The following is an 18,538-nucleotide window of genomic DNA, read 5'->3' on the forward strand; positions in this document are numbered from 1 at the left end:
TCGAGTCAGGGCTGACACACATGTTTTGCATGGGCAAGGTCCATGTCCATATCAATTGCTTGCAACAGCCCAACAATCATGCGCACAGGAGGCATTATAACATGTAGATAACCCTTGACACGGCTTGGGATGGCCATTGAGATACTCTGTCCCCCATCAAACCCCAAGTTTGTCTGACGTTGAGCAGTAAATAGAGCATTATCCTGAGTATTGTTTTGATCTTGCTGATCGGTGATGCTCACCGCTTCGACTTCCACTCACTCCTCCTAAATTGAGAAGGGATTGACTTGTAGATGTATCTGACTCAGTCCCCAACGTCTGACAGGTGCTGACAAGTCTATGACAGAATACAAAAGCGCTTTCCCCGTAAACAAGAACTGCATTGGACCCCTTTCTATGTATGAACCAGTGATTGCGTGGATAGTCTTGCTTAGGATTTCACCTGAACTCCTGGAACGTCGACTAAACACCGGGCACTCCCCCTGTTGATGCGCCTGCTGCTGCGCGTTCCAGAAGCAAAGCAATCGGCATGATTTCGAGAGAATGTCTGGGATTCTAGTCCAGCAGTCAACATGTCAGACAGTATCCCTTTGCACAACCCGCTCCGCCTCTCAAAAGCAAAGCGTAGAAAGGCAGCCAGAGATGCAGTGAGTGAGTCTGGCCCATAATAATAATAATAAACCCCCCTCATTCAGCCCGCTGTTTTAAGGCAATCGTCCACCGCCTTTCCCACCCCCACTTGGCCTCTAGTTCGACTGGCCTTCCACTCCAAAACATCTCAAAACAATTCCCTCCTCCAGCAATTTCTCGAATTGGTTCTCTTCGGTGAGTGCCTGGTTGAAATCTCTTCTATCCCCCGTTCAATACTGATCTTCCAGCTTGTCAATAAACCCTCCATCGGTGACGAGAACTCCCCCCCAGCAATAGCCTCTTGCACCTAAATAGCCGTTATCCAAATACCCCACCAGAGCCACCAAAACAACCATGCCTGAGCACGAGGAAGATCTTGTCGCCTCCAAGACTGAGGGCTTCAAGGTCGGCGAGAAGAAGTCCATCAATGAATATGCAGAATTGGGTATGTCGCCATTGATTTGATGCTGCCCCTCTTATGTCGCTGTCACGAACATTCCGCCCCCTCCTCTCTGTGCCTCGTGGCCATTGACGCCCTCTCGGGCCCCCTGCCCCCCTTGCGTGTTTGCCCCATGCAGGCAAGGACAAGCTGTCTGCTGCTGGCCGCCATATAGTTCCAACTATAGAGCTTCAGTTCTTCAGCATCTATACCAAAATTGGCAAACACCACAATCCCCAATTGCCCTATCTTCCTCTGAACCACCAACTAACCTCTCCCCTCGATTACCCCTATAGATAAGGAAGACGAGGCCTTGAACCGCTGGAAGGCCTCACTCGGCCTCAACTCCGGCACCCCGATTGGCGACCCCAGCGATCCCCGCAAGTGCATCATCAAGTCCCTGGCCCTGGAGGTCGAGGGTCGCCCGGATGTGGTGATCGACCTCTCGGCCCCCGGCGCACTTGAGGGTCTCAAGGACAAGCCCTTCACCATCAAAGAGGGCGCCACCTTCCACATCAAGGTCGTCTTCCAAGTGCACCACGAGGTTCTCAGCGGCCTCAAGTACCTGCAGGTCGTCAAGCGCAAGGGTGTCCGCGTCAGCAAGGACGAGGAGATGCTGGTGAGTTTTGTCTATGGAACGGCAATTCTCCCACTGCATCCACTTTACTAAACAAACCAACAGGGAAGCTACGCCCCCAGCACCACCGACAAGCCATTCTACGAGAAGAAGTGTAAGTCATTTTTACCCCAAGTGATCAATCCCTTCAAAATGCATCAAACTGATTATCTCCCGCAGTCAACCCTGAAGAGGCTCCCTCGGGCTTCATGTACCGTGGCCACTACAACGCCATCTCCAAGTTCATCGACGACGACGACCACACTCACCTCCAATTCGAATGGGCCTTCGACATCGCCAAGGACTGGTAGATGTTTTTCTCGGTTTTCGTTATTTCGTTTATCTCTTCTTTCCCCCTGCTCCTTCATGGCTCCTCCTATGAAACTATGACTAAATCTCCCACATTTCCTTGAGCAGCAGCATCATACTTCCTTTGCCAGTATTTACCAGCGTTGGGACGCATTACCATTGAACTCTGAATTTATTTTTGTGTTAAAACACCCTATCCTTTTACTCTCCCGGGCTTGGAAGCAACTGGCCCGTATCCTGCGTTCCTTATCTCATCCTTGATATGCTGAGATATAAAGATTGGAACTATATAAATATGATATATATATACATGTAGTTGGTTCTATCTAAACCCGCGGACTGATGCATGTTCTCAAGTTCTTCTCCAATCGGTATCGAATCTAATCTGGTATCAATTCATCTGATATTTCCCAACATCCGCTCTCTTCCTCTTACATGGCACCCGACTGCGATCTATAGATGCGTTTGTTATTTACCAAGCTCCCAACAATCATAAACAAATAGGAAGAAGTGGGGGAAGACGGGGGGAGGGGACACAGCCCAATCGAAGAGAATAAATAATAATATCGAATAGAATAGAAGATTTCCACCACAGAAAACGACAAAATGGTCTTAGACATACACACAGACAAAGAAAAAAAGATTGGGTATCACAGAAAGTAGTCAATCACAGGGCTCTGGCCGTCCTTATTCTGCTGGGCCTGCTGCTCGCCGCGATGGATATCGTTCTCGGGGGCAGCGTCGAAGATATTGAAGTAGCGCTCGCCGGAGTCGCTGACCTCGAGGACGCTGGCGAGATTGCCGCAGCGGTAGCAGTAGTTGGGGGCGCTCCAGACGGTGCTGAGGCGGTCATCGTAGAGCACCTGGTAGCCCTCCTGGCAGAGCTGGTGGGCGCGCAGGATGTGCGACATGCTGTTGACCTCGAGGAACTTGCGGACGACCTGGGCGCCGAAGGTGTAGCCGGCGCCGCGCGGGGAGAGCGAGAACTCGTCGCGCTCGGTGTCCGGGTCGGACCAGACCAGGTCGGCCATGGGCCCCTCGTGCGGGATCTCGCGGAACCGGTCGATGATCTTGATCTGGTCGATCGAGTGGATCGACGGCGACAGCCCCCCGTGCACGCAGAAAATCTGGTCGTTGATCACCACGCTCAGCGTCAGGAAGTCGAACATGTCCGTGAAGTAGTGCCACACGTTCGCGTTGCCGTACTTGCGCGCGCACTCCGTGTAGAACCCGTACGACTGCGTCACCCCGCGCGATTCGTGGTTGCCCCGGATCAGATGCACCCGCTGCGGGTACCGCAGCTTCAGGCACACCAGGAGCGAGATCGTCTCCACGCTGAACAGCCCGCGATCAACGTAGTCGCCTGTACGGAAAGTTTCACCATCTGGTCAGCTTTCTGATCCTCTCGTTTTTGTAACCCCCAACCCGAACAAAAAGGAAAGACCTCCATAATCCCCAACCCACATCCTGCCTTATGTATTCCGCCCCGCGCACGGATTTCGGTGGACAGCAACTAACCTAGAAACAAATAATTCGTATTCGGACAAAACCCGCCGATCTTAAAGATCTCAATCATGTCGAAGAACTGTCCGTGGATGTCTCCAACCACCGTGACTGGAGCCGCAATGTGGACCACATTACTCTCCTTCATCAACAGTTCCTTGGCTTTGGCGCATATCGCTTCAATGACTGAGTCCGCCAGCAACTCTTTGCGATAGAGTCTCTCGATGCACTCGTCCAGATCTATGCTCGCTGTACAGAGGAGGAGCGGGTTAGACCGTTTGTAGTGGAAGAGGGAGATGCCGAGGCACAACGGCGGCGGCGGCGGCGGCGGCAGCAGTAGCAGCAGCAGTAGCGGAAAAGACTTACCTGGTAATCCAGGCATTTTCGCACACAGCAATAGCCCCTAGTAGGTCAGGCCGATATGAGGGTTGAGTGGGCTCTTCTTTGGCTGGTTATAAGGCGGGTGAGTAAGGGTGAGATTGGAAGTAAATGGTGGGAGGACCGAGGGTATGAGGATCGTCGGTCTCGGAGCAGGCGTATAGAGGTTATGGGGAGCTTTTTCAGTGACGAAGACAAATCGCAGCGCGCATATACTGAGAGATGGGTAGGTCAATTCGAGAAGGGATTTGTTTATCTGGGAGGGAGGTTCCTGCAGTAGCTCGCATCGTGGCCGACAGCAGAGTCCGCAGGAGGAGCAGGGGGACGGAGCGCGCGCGCGTCACACTTGGTGGTGGCCTAGATTGAACGCGGATAGGCGGAATATGGTAGGGATGGTCGATCAGCTCACTCGCACTTTGATCTAGCCATGGTCAGACGAAGTCCGGGTAGAAGATAATGAATGGTCCGATGCTGGGCGTGATTTCTGGACGCCATTCAGCCGCGCTGTGAGGGACGGCCGATTCAAGCCTCCGCCGTTCTGCCGCCAGGCACCGCCTGCTTTGTTGTCATCGTACTTCAGGATGTATCTCTATTGTATTTCTTCTCAATTATGCTAATCCTCATAATGCAAGAACACTGGAAAGTGAAAGCCAGGTTTGAATTTGGTATATACTCGTCATATCAGGTCAGTTGCTTCACCGTTTCAGAAGTCCAGTCGCCTGTGCCCGGTCTTCAGAGTCGGTGTCTTCCTCTTCCTCATCTGTCTCATCTTCTTCCGTTTCCTCCTCGTCTGTCTCGTACTCTGAATCAGTCACCTCCTCTTCCGAGTCCGTTTCCTCCTCGCTCTCAGACTCCGGTTCTTCTAGCCACTCATCGAGCGTCTTTCCCTTCGACGAAGACGCCCCTACCCCGGGGCGCCCGGATTGTGACTGCCTTGAAGTTGAAGCACTCTGCTCATGCTCCTTAAGGGCCTGGTCAAGCCGCTCACCCGCCGTCATTGATGTCCGTCCTGTGAGATCAGGCTTCACCTCAGATTCTCGGAGACGCGGGTCGGGCTCTTGCCCTGCTTCAACCCAATCGGGAAGATTCTCGTAGCCCTTGAGACCAAGCATTCCCGCATCCGGCCCGATCACAAGGGTAGAAGAGCCTATCAAAAGATCCTTTCGTGTCTCAGATGGGCTTGGAGCATGCGGAACAGGTTTGGGTGCGAGGAGAAGTAGATTGGCCAACTGCGTCATGGAGGGTGACGCGAGAAGAGCCTTGTAAAGTCGCGCGCGATCGCGAAGATCGTAAGAGGGGTCGTATCTGGCCAAAAGAAGGATGTATCGCCAAAGCAATTCGATCTGATCCTCCTCAGGCTCGCTCTCTTGCTCTTCCTGGCCATTGGTCTCAGGCTTCTGCTCGGTCGGAGTGTCGGCCCATTCGTTGACGATTGGCTCCTCAGTCTTGACTGACGGTTGCGCTTGCGGCTCCGGTTCTTCTTTCTTGGGATTTCGTAGCAGATGATGTAGATACACTTTTGCGCCAAGAAGAACAATCTGCTGCTTCACGGGCTCGGCCTCATTGGCGAAATCCTGCACGAGGATTCGAAGGACATCGGGGGCGATATTCCTTTCGGGTTCGGCGCCAGCGAATTCTCCGACAAGCCAGACAATCGTAGCCCTTGCGTCGGGATTGGTGGTCAGTCCCAAATGCTTAACCAACTGGATAACAGTCTTCTCGTGCGCGGGCGGGTCCTGTTGAATGAGGTGGCGAATGACGGTCAGCGACTCTGATACCAGATTATCGTCTTGGCTCGTGATCTGGTTGAGCAGGACTCGCAGACAGTGGTCTGCTGCGCTGGTATCACCCTGCGCGCAACGTCCTATAGCGCGTACACTTTCCCGAACCATCTCTGGGTCTGTACTTTGCGAGAAATGCTGAAGTTCGTTGAGGATCACTCCCTTGAGATGTTTTCCACAGTAAGGGAAGAGTATAGTGAGCACTTCGAGCTTGAGACGCCATATGTGAGGCGGGTCGATAGCATGTACCAAGAAATGTGTGGTGTATTTAGTGAATGGCTTTGGATGTCTCAAAGCCACAACCACAATGTTATAGAGCGCAACGTGCTGCACATCCTGGGGACTTCGCAGAAGAGCGATAAGGGGACCAACAGCGGCTTCAAGGTACTCTGGCGTGCCGAGGTTGAGGAAACACCGCACAATACTAACAATGACAGCGGAATTGCGATTCTGTAACAGCAGGAGACACGAGCGCAAAAACAGCTCCAAGTCCGGGTCCAAGACCGGTACCTCTTCCTGTTCGGCCTCGTTGTCCCCACTCACATCCTCGCCGTTGTCGTCATCCTCATAGAACCCTTCATTTGCTGTCGCTCGCTTGACCTTCTTCGTTTTGCGAGGAAAGCACTGCCTGGCGTAGAAGGTCAAGAGGCGCAGCGTCGCAAGCTGACTCCACTCGTCCATATCAACGAGCTTTTTGACAAGAGTCCGGTAGTGCTTGTGAACCAGATCAATCCGGTCGGGACAGACTTCCAAGAACGCGGCCACAGTGGGCCCGATAACGAAGTATTGGGTATCACCAAGCAGAGTAGAGATATATCCAACCAGCTGCGGCAGAGTGTTCGGGTCCAGGCGATAGCATTTCGGAATAGCCAATGCTGCCGCTTTGCGCACATGAGGGCTCATATCTCCGCATCCTCTCTTGATGGCAAGGGAAACAATCTGGCTGATGACCGGAACTCTGATTCCAGACATTGTGCGGAGCGCCATGGCGCGCGCATGCGGGTTCTGGTCCGTAAGCGACTTCTGAATGGCGTTGATAGACAAGAGCACAAGGTCCGGCTCCGTCTCCGCATGGTGGACCAAATAGATGTAGACCAGCTTCTTGACCTCGAGATTGGCACTTGCCACATTTTTCACGACCGCGGAGAAGAAAGGAAGTGAGGACTCGGATCGGTACATCAGCTTTTATCGTGTGTAAGAAGGTCAGGTCAGTCATAAGTCACTTTCGGCCATTGCGGTTGTTGGTGTCGGGGTCCCATACTGTAATCACACGTCGCATGCCATCGAGCACCTCGCGATCACTCCGACTATCCAATAATTTCTTGATGTGCGAAGCTGTCATATTGCGAGAGGATAATCCCGTGCTCGGTCCTCTATTCAGGGCTGCGGACTGGGCTGCTTCGAGGGTGAGCTCCCGAGCTGTTTGCACGAGATTCGGTCAGCTTGGGTAGGCAGCGAGGACAATCGACGAGGGAGAACGCTCGGGTAGACAGTACCTGTTTCCAGCATGGAAGAGATCCGTGAAATGGTCTCCATGATTGCCTCGGAAGCCCGTCACGAGTGCGCAAGAACAGACGGGGCTTGGAGGGGAAAGAGAAGCCTCCTTTGACGCCGAGCTGGAAAGAGAAGTTGCGTGTTCGGCGACGGCCGGCGGGCAGCCGAAATGACGATTTGAGGTAACGTGCTTTATTTATCGATTGGGCCGACCTCAAGACCTACCCCCGCAAGACCTCATTCCGATCTCCCCTCGGCACCCTAAAATTACCTCTATCGGTGCCTAGATTGCCAGTTTATGAGATAGAATGGCACTGGAAGCAACTATTTCAGCTTGTGCGTGCTAGCAAAACAGAGAAGGCCTCTGGCTGAGCGGCTGCTGGCACCACCAAAATATACAATCCGACCATGGACTCAACCAGACACATTCAATCTACCGGCTCTATCTCCGAGTTCCTGCAATCAATCCTTAAACATGATCCACCCTACACCACTTTGATCGTATGCTCGACCAGGGACCAATTCTTGACCCGATTGTTCGCTTCTGTGCACCCAGCAAGGGAAGCAGTCGCCGGACGCCATCGGATCTATGACAAAACCATCGGACTGCTGTCTAAATCCAGCCGAGTCAGGGTATTATTTTGCCCGACTTTGGAGAATCTACGCGCTTGTCTGTCCGTGATACCGTCTCAATCTAGCACCCAGGGGAGGGATGAGGTGGAGGGGCGCGACAAAGCACGACCTCTATTAGCAGTCGTCGACCCTCTATCCCTCCATCTCCCAACCACGGAATTCTCCGCCCAAGGTCTGTCCAGAACATTTGCTGCTTTAGCGGAGACCTCCTTCAAAGCAAACATGGACCTCATTGTTTGTGAATGCCACGAGTCCATACGCCCAGAAGAATCACCATGGAATACACAGGTACCCTTGTTGAACAGTACTGTACGTGGGTCAGAAGAAACCGCCCTCTTCCGACGCACTGTGCCGGTGAAAAGGGTTGTAGAACGTTGGTTCGAGTTCTCTGGAAGAGCCTATGCTGCTGCAGGCACAAATGAATGATCTACGGGATAATGTTCGAACGCATGTAGCGACATAAAAGAATGGACAAATGAACTCGATAACATTAATGAAAGACTCCCACAATGCAATAGCTTAATCGTACGGGTATCCTAGAACCGATCCATAAACTCCCGAAGTTGGCCCCTTGTAGATTGCCTCAAATCATAAGCATTTTTCCATGTCAGTGATGTAAAGTTTGATGTGTGACTCCAGCTTCAAGTACTCGTCGTGGGCACTTTGAATCTCGCTTTCGATGTTCTCTTTCAAGTCGGCCATCTAGATCATGATCGGTTAGTTGAGCCCGTTGAACTCTGAAGAGACTAACAAACCTTTTTCTCGGTCTGCTCGATTCTAATTCTCCGACGCTCCATATCGCGCTGCTTCTCACCTCGCTCCTCACGAAGCTGTTTCTGGACCTCCCGAAGCTCTTCCATGCGGGCCTGCGCTGCTTCAGCCTTCTCTTGCGCGTTCTTTCTTAAGGCCTCGATTCGTTCATTCCACCGCGTCAATTGCCGTTGCAGCAATTTCTCTGTCTGTTCCACCTCCCTGACATTATTACCTCGTTCGGAAATAGCCTCTCTGTTTCTAGAAGCTCTCGACTCTTCTTCCTCTTCCTTTTGGAGCTCGACGGAAATATCCTCAAGAAGCTTCACACAGGCCTGTACATCGTTGCTGACGACAGTAAACGTATCTGACGAGGTTTGCAAGGCTCTTGCCCGCTTTTCCATCGCATCAATCTGGGCCCTCTCGCGGTTTAGACTCTCCTGAAGTTCAGCCAGGGATGACCTAAGAGAGGCGGGACTCTCCATCACGTAAGGCCGTAGCTTTTCGACCTCTTGTCGGGTGCGCACCACACTCTCCGTCCTCTCTTCGAGTTGCGCCTGTCGTCGAGCCTTATCCGCCTTGACTCGCTCCAATGTCTCCGCCACTCGTTCCTGGTTCCGCCTCAGTTCCAGGAGCCGCGCCTTCAATTCATCGTTTCTCCGGACTTTGTCCTTGACTTGGGCCTCGTTGGCCTTCAGCGTCCGGCGCATCTCCTCCAAACGCTGTTCCATCTCCTGATTCTCGGCGTAAAGAGTATCGATGCGTGATTTCGTCTTTTCTGCCTTGTTGAAATGCTCGTCTATGACGGGGGTTTGTGATTCACGGAAACGAACAAAGTTGATGAGATAAGAGAAGATCTTGATGAGACGGTCGTGCGTAGGTTTCGTCAGGTCGGTAAAAGTGAAATCGTTGACACCGCACTATTTTAGTTATACTGTCAGTCAAAAGCTGCTGCCTACGCACGCGTCACAAGTTAGCGATTTGGTGCAGGACAGTCGCGGATTACCTCCATCATCAATCGCCGCAGCCCGGTAAAGAATCCCATCAAGTTGCGAGTGTCGGTTGGCACAATGTCCGGATAGTCGCCGCATACATCGTCCGCCGCTGCGCGCATTGCTGGTTCCACCGTCTCGCGGGTGTTGTTCATAAGGAGTTCGGCAAACCATTCGAAGACCATCTGAATCTGCTGCGGGTTTGGCTTGATGAGGTCGGCGGCAGTGAACGGGATGCCGATGTCGTTGATACATCCTGCGATCTCCTTGTCTGGCTACTGAAAGTGTTAGCGTACAATATCGCACACGAGCGGGCAGAATCGTAGGATGAACTCACCAGGCGCATTAACGCATCATTCTCATCTTCTTTCTTGCGGCCGCCTCTATTGTGGTGCTGCTGAGAGCCATGGAACTGTTGGCTCATTCGGTGACCATACGACATATTTCAGGTGAGCCGCCTTTACGAGACAACGCCTTAATCTTATCTGAAGAAGATGTGGTGCGACAGTGGTTGTCGTTGTTCGATGGATGTTATGATGATTGTTTACTGCGAAGGCCTCGCATGGCAACCGGAAAGGGACTAGCGCACCAGAAGAGGGGCACGGTATACAAACAGTGCAAACTTACTCCACGCTTCCCTTTTTCGATGAATGACTCTGCGGCGACCGGCATGAGACAATTATTACGGATTGCTGCACGATAGCTCCCACGGACTTTTCGAGTCAATTCAACGCTCCCAGAGCTATACAACGCATCATCAGTCATTATGGCAGCCGCCATCTCCACCTCGTCGGATGTCGCGAAGCCGTTCGAGTAAGTCGTCAACCTGAAGCCGTGGAAGCCCATGCGGCCTGGCAGCTGCTAACAGACGCCAGCATCGTCGCGACGTACAATGACCTGCTCCGCTCTGATCCCGACCTGACCATGCCCATTGCCGCTATCGAAGCCTTGGTGCTCCTCCTCACACACTCCCCCTCCTCGACGATATCAGAGACGCTCGATCTGCTGGAAAAGTCCACCGCACACTTGAAACAGTCCATCCCGAACCCCATTGGCCTTTCTGCTGGAACCGATCTCTTCCAGCGATACTTGATCACTACGCTACAGAGACCCGGTCAGCTTGGACCCGCCGGAGACTTCAACGCCATCCGGGCGCACTTGCTCTCCAACGGTCGGTTGTTCATCAGACGTGCGAAGGAAAGTCGAGACAAGATCGCGGCGTTCGGAAGAGGCTTCGTCCGGGACGGAAGCACAGTCCTCACCAACGGCGGCTCCAGAGTCGTCGCCTCACTGCTACAGCAGGCCGCCGGTGAGAAGGGCGGCCCGTCCGCGGTCCGGTTTCGCGTGATCTACGTCCTGTCTCCGGCGAAGGGCGATGTCGAGGGCTCGTCTGCAGAGCCAGAGGGTATGGAGATGGTGCGCGCGCTGCGCGAGAAGGGCGTCCCGGTCGCTACGATCCCCGAATCTGCCGTCGCCTATTCGCTCGGCAAGGCTGACGTGGTGATTGTCGGTGCGGAGGGTGTGGTGGAGAACGGCGGCATCGTGTCGAGAATGGGTACATATCAGATTGGTCTGCTGGCCAAGGCCATGAGCAAGCCTTTCTACGTCGTGGCGGAGAGCCACAAGTTCGTCCGTCTCTACCCGCTCGGACAGTATGACCTGCCCATCGAGCAGCGCGTGATCGATTTCAAGACGGAGGAGGACGTCGCCGATGAAGCCAAGCAGCAGCAGCAGCAGCAGCAGCAACAAACACAGTCGACACCCGGCGTCAAGTCGCCGGATAGTCATGATGTGGTTGACTATACACCGCCCCATCTGATATCCGCGTTGATTACGGACAGCGGCGTCTTGACGCCGAGTGCGGTCAGTGAGGAGTTGATTAAGATCTGGTTCTAGTTTATGCTTCTCTCTACCCGTGCCCTGTAAAGGGAAAGGATTGGGAGTTGCAGCTTGTGGTATCAGTTGAATGAAGCGGATTTGGCGTTCAAAGGTCATGATATATCCCACCGCTCAAGGCGTTTGTCGGCTTGGAAAGATGGTGTGCCTTGTTGTTTCTACTAAGACAAAAGTACAATAGATTTATGACTCTATCAGATGCCGTGGCCTATGGCTTCTTCTGTAGGGTAGGTGGAGCGGTCGTTATTGCCCGCTCTGCCTGTACTATGAGCTGCTATCGTACAATCTTTGCAGTAGACATGGACGTCCCCCTCTTGCCCGGAGAAATCCCTCGGCCATGAGATCTTCAGAAGCAGCACGAAGAGCGCATCAGAGATAAACCCAAGATACCTGGTGCTACAGCTCTCAGGCCATATCCTACCATCGTCCTGACATTGCGGAAATCAAGACGACATGCACCCCAACAGCAAGCCTGCCAGCCTATAATCAGACCCTCCTTACGACAGCTTGATCCCATTCCACCAAACCCGGCATACCAAAAGAGAAGGGCACACACATTCAACCCTTAAGCTCTCATCCCATATGCAAGAACACCCATCCCACCAAATCACCGGTCCCCACCATCTCATCCACAGATTAGTCCGCTTCCCAACATCAACAACAATCCCCCTCTCACTCAACCCGGCAGACTCTCCAGAACAATACCACGAGGCCCAAGCAAACCTTTTCCTCTACTCCCCCTCCTCCCAAAACCCAACCCCAAATATCAAGAAGGGTTATATCAAAAGCCAAATAGAAAACCACTCTTTCCTTACACCCGCCAGAGCCGTAATTATCCAGTATCCCCCAGCCCAACCAAGACACACAGCCCAGACCAGACCCCTTCCCAAACCCACCAAGCAAGTTCCCAACCTAACGCGACAAGTTGGTCCCAATATACGCTGTACTGTACCGCAACACCACATACATACACAGCATCTCTATCCGTATCGAGCGAGATAGATAAAAAGACAGAGGGGCGAAGAAGATTCCGGCCTGGAATGAGGGGCAATGGTTGCTCAACCCCTCAATTTGATGCTCACCTCGGAGAGGGAGGAGGGGTCTTATCTCTGTTTCCTTTGCTTTGCTGGCTATGGCTATGATTTTGTTGGGCACAAGGCGGGTATGTCTTGGGTCAGTTTGAAATGTGGCTACATTTGGGGAGAACAATGGTATTGTGGTTCTGAGGTCGAAGGGAGAGTAGGGCGGCGGGGAGGCGCGGGCTGTGATGAATATGGGATTTGTTTGTGCGGTCTGGATGGATGTCTTGGGTTCTTGCTTTTGGGAGGTTGTTGATTGCTTGGGCTGGCTGCTGTGATCGGTTGGTAATGCATGAATGTCGGTAGTTGGAGGGAGGGATTCGGGTAATGCGATGGCCGATGGATGCGATACGTCGGTAGGATAGATACGGACTGCTCTGGTGGTATATCTGCGGGTTGTGAATCATGGCTGTAAGGTGGTTTTTGGAGTGTTCTTGCTTCTGCGCACAGGGGCGCTGTCTGTAGCTGTTGGTAGCATCTTATGTATGTGGTGGAAGAGGCGGGCTGGAGATTCGCATCTGGGAGATGAGGGCAGAAGGGAAGTTTTCTGGGTTATGCTAGTCGATAACCGAGCTCTCCTTTACTTCAATCTTGCCTAAACTCAAGGCTCCCTGATAGGTGCATGGAGTGAACAGGAATACCGCATCCGCCTGCAATCCTGTTACCTTGAGGTTGGATTGGCTTGTCGATCGATCAGACGAGCAATGTCTCTCAACAGACTCTGAGAAAATCTTGCGATTGAGTGTAGATTCTCAAGATGAATGACAGAGGGCCAAGAATGACAGCCCTCTGACTCACAGTGAGATCTTGTATGTCTAACCATGATTAGGAGGCTTCAAGATATAGCTGATCTTATCTGATCTTGATGATCTATAAAGCATGAGAGCCTGGAGACGACGGCTGGATCTTCAACCGCTTATCCTTACCAGTAAGGTCCAATCGGATCTAATCAACAAATTGGGCCAGAGAGCTACGTCGTAATCAGCTTGTGTTGGCTGGTTATGCTTGATAATGATCGTGCTTGGTGGCAGTTGGCAAGACTCGGAAGTCTTCACTACACGCACGCCCGGCTAGCTGGCTGGGCTTGTGCCCGTCAGCCGATAACATACCCAGTGAGTTTGATTGCCAGTCAGTGTATTGAACCCGTACATCGAAACTACCAGCTGTCGTTGACCAAAAGAAAGAGCACCCGAGGTGAAAGGAGGAATGACTCGGAGTCACATTGACACATCATATGATTTAGTAGCTACCGGGCCTAAGTATCATCCTGCTCAAACCTTTTGAAAGTTGGTCAATTTTCTGGAATAGGCATCGACCATATCTCCATCAGTGAGTAAAGAGGGGCCCCTCTTACGGGAAGTCATTAAACCATGCCCAGTGGGCGAAGGGCGCCATCTCCGAACCGTGGTTCTTTGTTTCTGTTTGTCCCGACTGTTGCCCTTCCCGAGAGCTCCGACGTTTACAATAGCGATCTAAATAGAATAATCCTCAATGGAGACCTCCGAGCGGCGGCGAGATACATACAATACATACTACGCTTACATCTTTACCTGGAAACGAGCAAATCGGAGATATCCATAGTCGAGACTTACCAGATATTACTGTAAGCATCCTACCGCAACAGCGACTCGGCTGTATCGCGGCTTTATGCGGAGCTCCGTGGAAAGTCGATACTGGATCCCAGCAACCACGCATAACCGGCTTGCTATCCACCTCATTTCAAACCAACACCTCACTCGCCCTCAAAAAGCTATACACCCACCACAGTTGCGCACCTGACCGGCCATCCCTCCAATCCCCCATTCCCACCACGCCTAGGCCCCGAATGCTCATTGCCACCTATTACCTACCCTCTCGGCCCAGATTCACCGAAACAAGAACCACAGCCCGCACGCCCGCGCAACACATATCGGACTTAACAACACATCCTGGGATCCATCTCGACATCTAGTCCAGCCAAAGAAAACAAAACCTGTCTTGTCACTCAGACCAGTGGCGCAATCCGCCGCCGTCATAAGAAAAAAGCCACCCGGTTTCTTATTATCGTTTAGAAGCAGGCTGTATCTTTTTATATCTATTCTTGTTCGGTCCCAAATCTCAGCTTGCTTCCGAAGCCCGGCTACGTGTGTCCAGCTCGTCCAACAAATGAGCGCAGAGTCAATGACTACGTTTAGCACGGCGCCTCTCCGACAACATCCGGAGCCGGGAGACCACGCCAGATGGCAACATGAGGGGTTCTTGGGTTCTCAATCCGGGGATACTACTAGAGGTTCTACTACTACCACCAGTACTGCTACTGCTGCTATGAATACGACTAAGAAGAGCGCAACACACGATAATTCCTGGTCCATAAAACGGTTCCTGAGCCGCTACGTGAGTCGTCGTTATCGTGTTCTGGAAGGGGAGCCGAATCGGTTGCGCAAGCGATGTACCCGATAATGTGATAAATTGTGGATGTGGTTAAATAAGGGTGGTGGTGTAGTGCGTTTTGGAGTCTTTAGCTTCTATAGAGGACTTTTATCCTGGGGTTTCATGCCTTGGGCTCTGATGTTGGCGTTTGTGGTTGGGCATCCGGGTTGTTTCTTATCTATCGGCCTTGAGGATGTAGGCATTGTGTCCTAGTTCCTTTGCTCATATTTTGTCTCTATGCTGGCGCATTGGGGATTCGGTTCGTTTACTGTCTACCTAACTATAGCTTGGGGGAATGAGGGTCGAATCATTTGACTGTCAAGTGGCTTCATTAGCGCTTGCAAAGATATGCATGGCTGTCGGGAAAGGGGGTCGACTCAAGACGTGGCGTGGGATAAGGCGTGAATAATATTAGCGTCTTGGTAGCCTGCTTTTTGACATTGGTAAGAATATACCCAAACAAATAGCTCACAAGCTCAATGGCCACACGCACATAAAGCAAGCGACCAAGCCGGCCGGTCGCTCAGAAAAGCATCTTATATAAACCTCAAGCACCAACCACATCATGCCTGTATCGCTGGAGAGAGGGAGAGCGCCATGCCAGCGCATCCCGCCAACGTGGTTCCTTACAATCACCCCCATATTTAAGCTTAGCTCCGACGGACGCCCTTTCACTCGCTCTACGGATGCAGTCTACATTGAATGCGTCATCTGTAGGTATGACCAGCTGCTATAACTACATGATCTGTAATTTCGGACATGTGATTAAGGTAGCCGGGACTGCCAATACAACCCAGTGTCGATCAGCAGGTAAAACCAGATTTGCGTTGCGGTGCCCGGTGGTGGTGATGGCCAGGTTGTGGGATGGAAATACATGTAAATCCCTGTTGACACCTGTTATGTGGGGTGGTGATAGCTCACGTGGAGGGGTTTTGGGGAATCTATCCTTCAGTGGTGGAGGGTATACTATCCTTCATTCTAACGGGGCGATGCATGATCTGCACTCTTACCTACTATGTACTGTACTAAGGAAACGAGTATGATGAGTTTTCAAGTTTTCTGAAGGCTGAGTACGAACGCTGTGTTTTGAAAAGGCTATCAGGTTGATGCATTTCGAGCGGGCGGCGAATGGGTTTGGCTGTTGCCTTGCCTGTCATCGTATTGTTGGGGTGTGGATGTGTGTGCTCAGCCCACTACGGTTGGAAACCTGGCGTATCGCCACAAGAGGATGGAGACGTGATCGGTCTTAAAGTTTGGGTTAGTGTTGATCTGTTGATCGGCCGTTGAAGTGTCTCGGAGGTTGTGGGCATCCGTGGGCAGTGCAGAGGAGTTAGTGTTGGTTTTCGGTGCGATGTTGTAGTGTTGCGGAGGGAATGGCTGTTGTGTTCTTGAGCAGCATTACTCTATCGAGTCTCAGTGATCTACGCTGTATCGATTGTCTAGAAGTTTTTCTTGGAATGGAAAACACTGTGCTAAGCGAGTGATCTGCGCCTGTATGCTTCCTAGCAACGATACATCATCTCTGGCTTACTCGTAGAAACTACAATTTATCACTTGGGCACCCTCGATAGCCTCTAAGGTCCCTTACCCTTGGACGGGATAGGGCAAGCCCACTACGAAGATCAGGTTGTTGATTGTAGTCACGAGTACCAGGAAGTAAGGCATACAATTCCCCTACTATAATAACAAAGCGATCTAACCCCCATACTTCAAAACGGAGATGGAGCCCCTCGTCTCACCATGGATGATAGACACATTTTCGCCACAGGGCACATACCAACGGCATTCTCATCGCTGTCCCGCACATTAGGCTGCAGCCGAGGGACCTGGGGGAGGACAGACAAGTGTACGTTAATGCGTAGGCATGAAATCCGAAGGGCGGCTAGTAGGCACAGTTACATACAATGCGTATGAACGACTCTTCTCCGTGCAACAGCTGGGGATTTGGTCGATCGTTGATCACGGTCGGCTCGCCAAGCCAAAGTACCTTATAGAGGTGGAGAGTACGGAGTACCCTTGCCGACGTCTGTAGCACAAGCGAGCAGATCTGGTATAAAATAGGGATAAACACAACAACAAATTCTGCTGCCCTTCTGTCCTTCTCGACCGAGAGAGTCCCTCCCATCTGTAGGAATGACCCACACTTTCAGGTTGGTGATGGAAAATGTGCAAAAAAGAAATTACTCCGCCTATCATTGAAGATTGTTTCAGCGGATGTGACTGTGGAAGAAGTCCTTCGGATTGAATTTTACTAGCGGCCGATGTATGTACCCCATCTTGTCCCGTACGGAGGATTATTGTTCATCATCAATCTTCTCATCGAAAACAATGGATGACATGCATGAGTCCAGGGAAGACCAAATAGAGCTCGGATGCGAATGTTTATTCGATTGATCAATAGGAAAGTCTCCGTACCATGGTCCTGGGAGACTTTCCCGCGTGTCGTTCCTGAATGTTAATTTGGCATCTTCGAGAAATTACCCGACCCATGGGTTGTGGCTGATGGGTTAATTTCCGCCTGTCTCTCCCCCGTATGCAAGGTGCGAGTGAAAAGTGAGAAAGAAGTGAGAGACTGACAGAGTACACCGTCTCGGCGGATTTGCGGCTTGCTTCTTCTCTGCATCTCCTCTTCTCCCCTCTCTTTCCCCTCTCAATGGTGGGTAATAGGGATTAGTCAGACGGAATGTCTCACCGGTTCCTTCCATCGGTTTGGGATCTGGCCGGGTCTTTTTGAGGGGGGTTGGTTCAGATGCAGGAACAGGGTGATCTACTGATTTGCATCGATCATTGGGTAAGTGGGAGACTACTTTCAAGTACGATCTTTTGTCAGGAATGTGTTGAGGAAGTCCCCTCTCGGGAGAAATGGCTTCTTCTCACCGCACATGATTGCAGAAGCAGAAGACCTGGTGCGGGTACAAATATTGGTGATTCAGTTGAGCAACTCAATCTATGTATGATCGGATCTTGCCAATAAAGCACCAGGAGATCTCAGAAGAGACCGAAGCCGCGGAAACTCCGAAAACGCCGATACCAACATCCTTGAAGCGGTCATGGCTCGCGCCTCTCCAACAAACGGACGAACCTTCAACCTTGCCGCCCCTCAACCGCGATCTGACTCGGGGACTTTTGGCAAGAGTAGTCTGGGCATCAAGCGATGACGATGTTGCCTACTGCAGCAACTCCGCTATACTGGGTTTGATCACGGGCCGGTCGGGCGTATAGACCCAAACTCTGCAAGGGCCAAGGACGTGAAGTAAAATAGATTGCGGTTGGATATTGATTCCGTCACCAGTCGGAAAAAAAGTAATAAGCTGTAAGTAGGCATCGAGCCCCCCTTCAACCCTCGCGAAGGGACTTGCAGATGAATCGAGTGAGCCACTGACGCAAGCCGACATTGATGCTGCCGAGGGCTCAATCTAGGGAAAGGTTCTAAGGGCGTTAAGGAAGTTAGTATGGGCACTCCCACCTTGATCGACATTCGACGGACCGCCGTGCAGCAGAAAAAAATGCCTGGTGTTTCCAAAGAATTATACATGTAGATAAGTAGCCAGAGCCGTCAGCACCTATCGACCCACACTCAGTACCTCTTGTGCTCGCCTAGATTGCTGGTCGTTACAATTTCTGGTGTA

At 51.8% G+C, this 18,538-nt stretch overlaps 6 protein-coding genes across 6 annotated transcripts; 3 read left to right on the forward strand and 3 right to left on the reverse strand.

Annotated features, from left to right (window-relative positions):
• The first annotated feature begins 732 nt into the window (after nt 1–732).
• Nucleotides 733–2,289, forward strand: BO97DRAFT_387336 (rho GDP-dissociation inhibitor). Its single transcript, XM_025693594.1, has 5 exons — nt 733–825; nt 879–1,075; nt 1,366–1,688; nt 1,752–1,800; nt 1,866–2,289. The coding sequence occupies exons 2-5, from the start codon at nt 985–987 to the stop codon at nt 1,994–1,996; spliced, it is 594 nt and encodes a 197-aa protein (XP_025553199.1). The 5' UTR covers nt 733–825; nt 879–984; the 3' UTR covers nt 1,997–2,289.
• Nucleotides 2,290–2,414: 125 nt separating this feature from the next.
• Nucleotides 2,415–4,344, reverse strand: BO97DRAFT_365750 (serine/threonine-protein phosphatase). The gene is made up of 3 exons (XM_025692587.1): nt 3,864–4,344; nt 3,513–3,746; nt 2,415–3,357 (listed from the first exon to the last, which is right to left on the reverse strand). Exons 1-3 carry the CDS (start codon nt 3,877–3,879, stop codon nt 2,645–2,647), a joined length of 963 nt encoding a protein of 320 aa, XP_025553200.1. The 5' UTR covers nt 3,880–4,344; the 3' UTR covers nt 2,415–2,644.
• A 147-nt stretch (nt 4,345–4,491) lies between these two features.
• Nucleotides 4,492–7,297, reverse strand: BO97DRAFT_404447 (AP-3 complex subunit beta). Its single transcript, XM_025694967.1, has 3 exons — nt 7,153–7,297; nt 6,918–7,075; nt 4,492–6,838 (listed from the first exon to the last, which is right to left on the reverse strand). The coding sequence occupies exons 1-3, from the start codon at nt 7,163–7,165 to the stop codon at nt 4,571–4,573; spliced, it is 2,439 nt and encodes an 812-aa protein (XP_025553201.1). The 5' UTR covers nt 7,166–7,297; the 3' UTR covers nt 4,492–4,570.
• Nucleotides 7,298–7,386: 89 nt separating this feature from the next.
• On the forward strand, nt 7,387–8,286 carry BO97DRAFT_404448 (uncharacterized protein). The gene has a single exon (XM_025694968.1). The coding sequence runs from the start codon at nt 7,559–7,561 to the stop codon at nt 8,207–8,209; it is 651 nt and encodes a 216-aa protein (XP_025553202.1). The 5' UTR covers nt 7,387–7,558; the 3' UTR covers nt 8,210–8,286.
• Nucleotides 8,287–10,043, reverse strand: nuf2 (kinetochore-associated Ndc80 complex subunit NUF2). The gene is made up of 4 exons (XM_025692588.1): nt 9,863–10,043; nt 9,540–9,800; nt 8,539–9,453; nt 8,287–8,485 (listed from the first exon to the last, which is right to left on the reverse strand). The coding sequence occupies exons 1-4, from the start codon at nt 9,965–9,967 to the stop codon at nt 8,372–8,374; spliced, it is 1,395 nt and encodes a 464-aa protein (XP_025553203.1). The 5' UTR covers nt 9,968–10,043; the 3' UTR covers nt 8,287–8,371.
• A 156-nt stretch (nt 10,044–10,199) lies between these two features.
• On the forward strand, nt 10,200–11,602 carry BO97DRAFT_387349 (translation initiation factor eIF2B subunit alpha). The gene is made up of 2 exons (XM_025693595.1): nt 10,200–10,338; nt 10,401–11,602. Exons 1-2 carry the CDS (start codon nt 10,292–10,294, stop codon nt 11,419–11,421), a joined length of 1,068 nt encoding a protein of 355 aa, XP_025553204.1. The 5' UTR covers nt 10,200–10,291; the 3' UTR covers nt 11,422–11,602.
• Nucleotides 11,603–18,538: the final 6,936 nt, after the last annotated feature.

Source organism: Aspergillus homomorphus, assembly GCF_003184865.1.
Source record: "Aspergillus homomorphus CBS 101889 unplaced genomic scaffold BO97scaffold_10, whole genome shotgun sequence".
Taxonomy (NCBI): Eukaryota; Fungi; Ascomycota; class Eurotiomycetes; order Eurotiales; family Aspergillaceae; genus Aspergillus; species Aspergillus homomorphus.

Coding starts and splice junctions, on each gene's coding strand:
- BO97DRAFT_404447 (XM_025694967.1), bottom strand. Junction 6,839..6,917: donor GCATGCGACGTGTGATTACA/GTATGGGACCCC, acceptor ACACGATAAAAG/CTGATGTACCGATCCGAGTC.
- BO97DRAFT_365750 (XM_025692587.1), bottom strand. Junction 3,358..3,512: donor TACGAATTATTTGTTTCTAG/GTTAGTTGCTGT, acceptor CTTTCCGTACAG/GCGACTACGTTGATCGCGGG.
- BO97DRAFT_387336 (XM_025693594.1), top strand. CDS start 985: ATGCCTGAGCACGAGGAAGATCTTGTCGCCTCCAAGACTGAGGGCTTC. Junction 1,689..1,751: donor GCAAGGACGAGGAGATGCTG/GTGAGTTTTGTC, acceptor ACAAACCAACAG/GGAAGCTACGCCCCCAGCAC. Junction 1,801..1,865: donor GCCATTCTACGAGAAGAAGT/GTAAGTCATTTT, acceptor TATCTCCCGCAG/TCAACCCTGAAGAGGCTCCC.
- nuf2 (XM_025692588.1), bottom strand. CDS start 9,967: ATGTCGTATGGTCACCGAATGAGCCAACAGTTCCATGGCTCTCAGCAG. Junction 9,454..9,539: donor TGCGGCGATTGATGATGGAG/GTAATCCGCGAC, acceptor TAACTAAAATAG/TGCGGTGTCAACGATTTCAC. Junction 8,486..8,538: donor TCGAGCAGACCGAGAAAAAG/GTTTGTTAGTCT, acceptor ATCATGATCTAG/ATGGCCGACTTGAAAGAGAA.
- BO97DRAFT_404448 (XM_025694968.1), top strand. CDS start 7,559: ATGGACTCAACCAGACACATTCAATCTACCGGCTCTATCTCCGAGTTC.
- BO97DRAFT_387349 (XM_025693595.1), top strand. CDS start 10,292: ATGGCAGCCGCCATCTCCACCTCGTCGGATGTCGCGAAGCCGTTCGA. Junction 10,339..10,400: donor GATGTCGCGAAGCCGTTCGA/GTAAGTCGTCAA, acceptor AACAGACGCCAG/CATCGTCGCGACGTACAATG.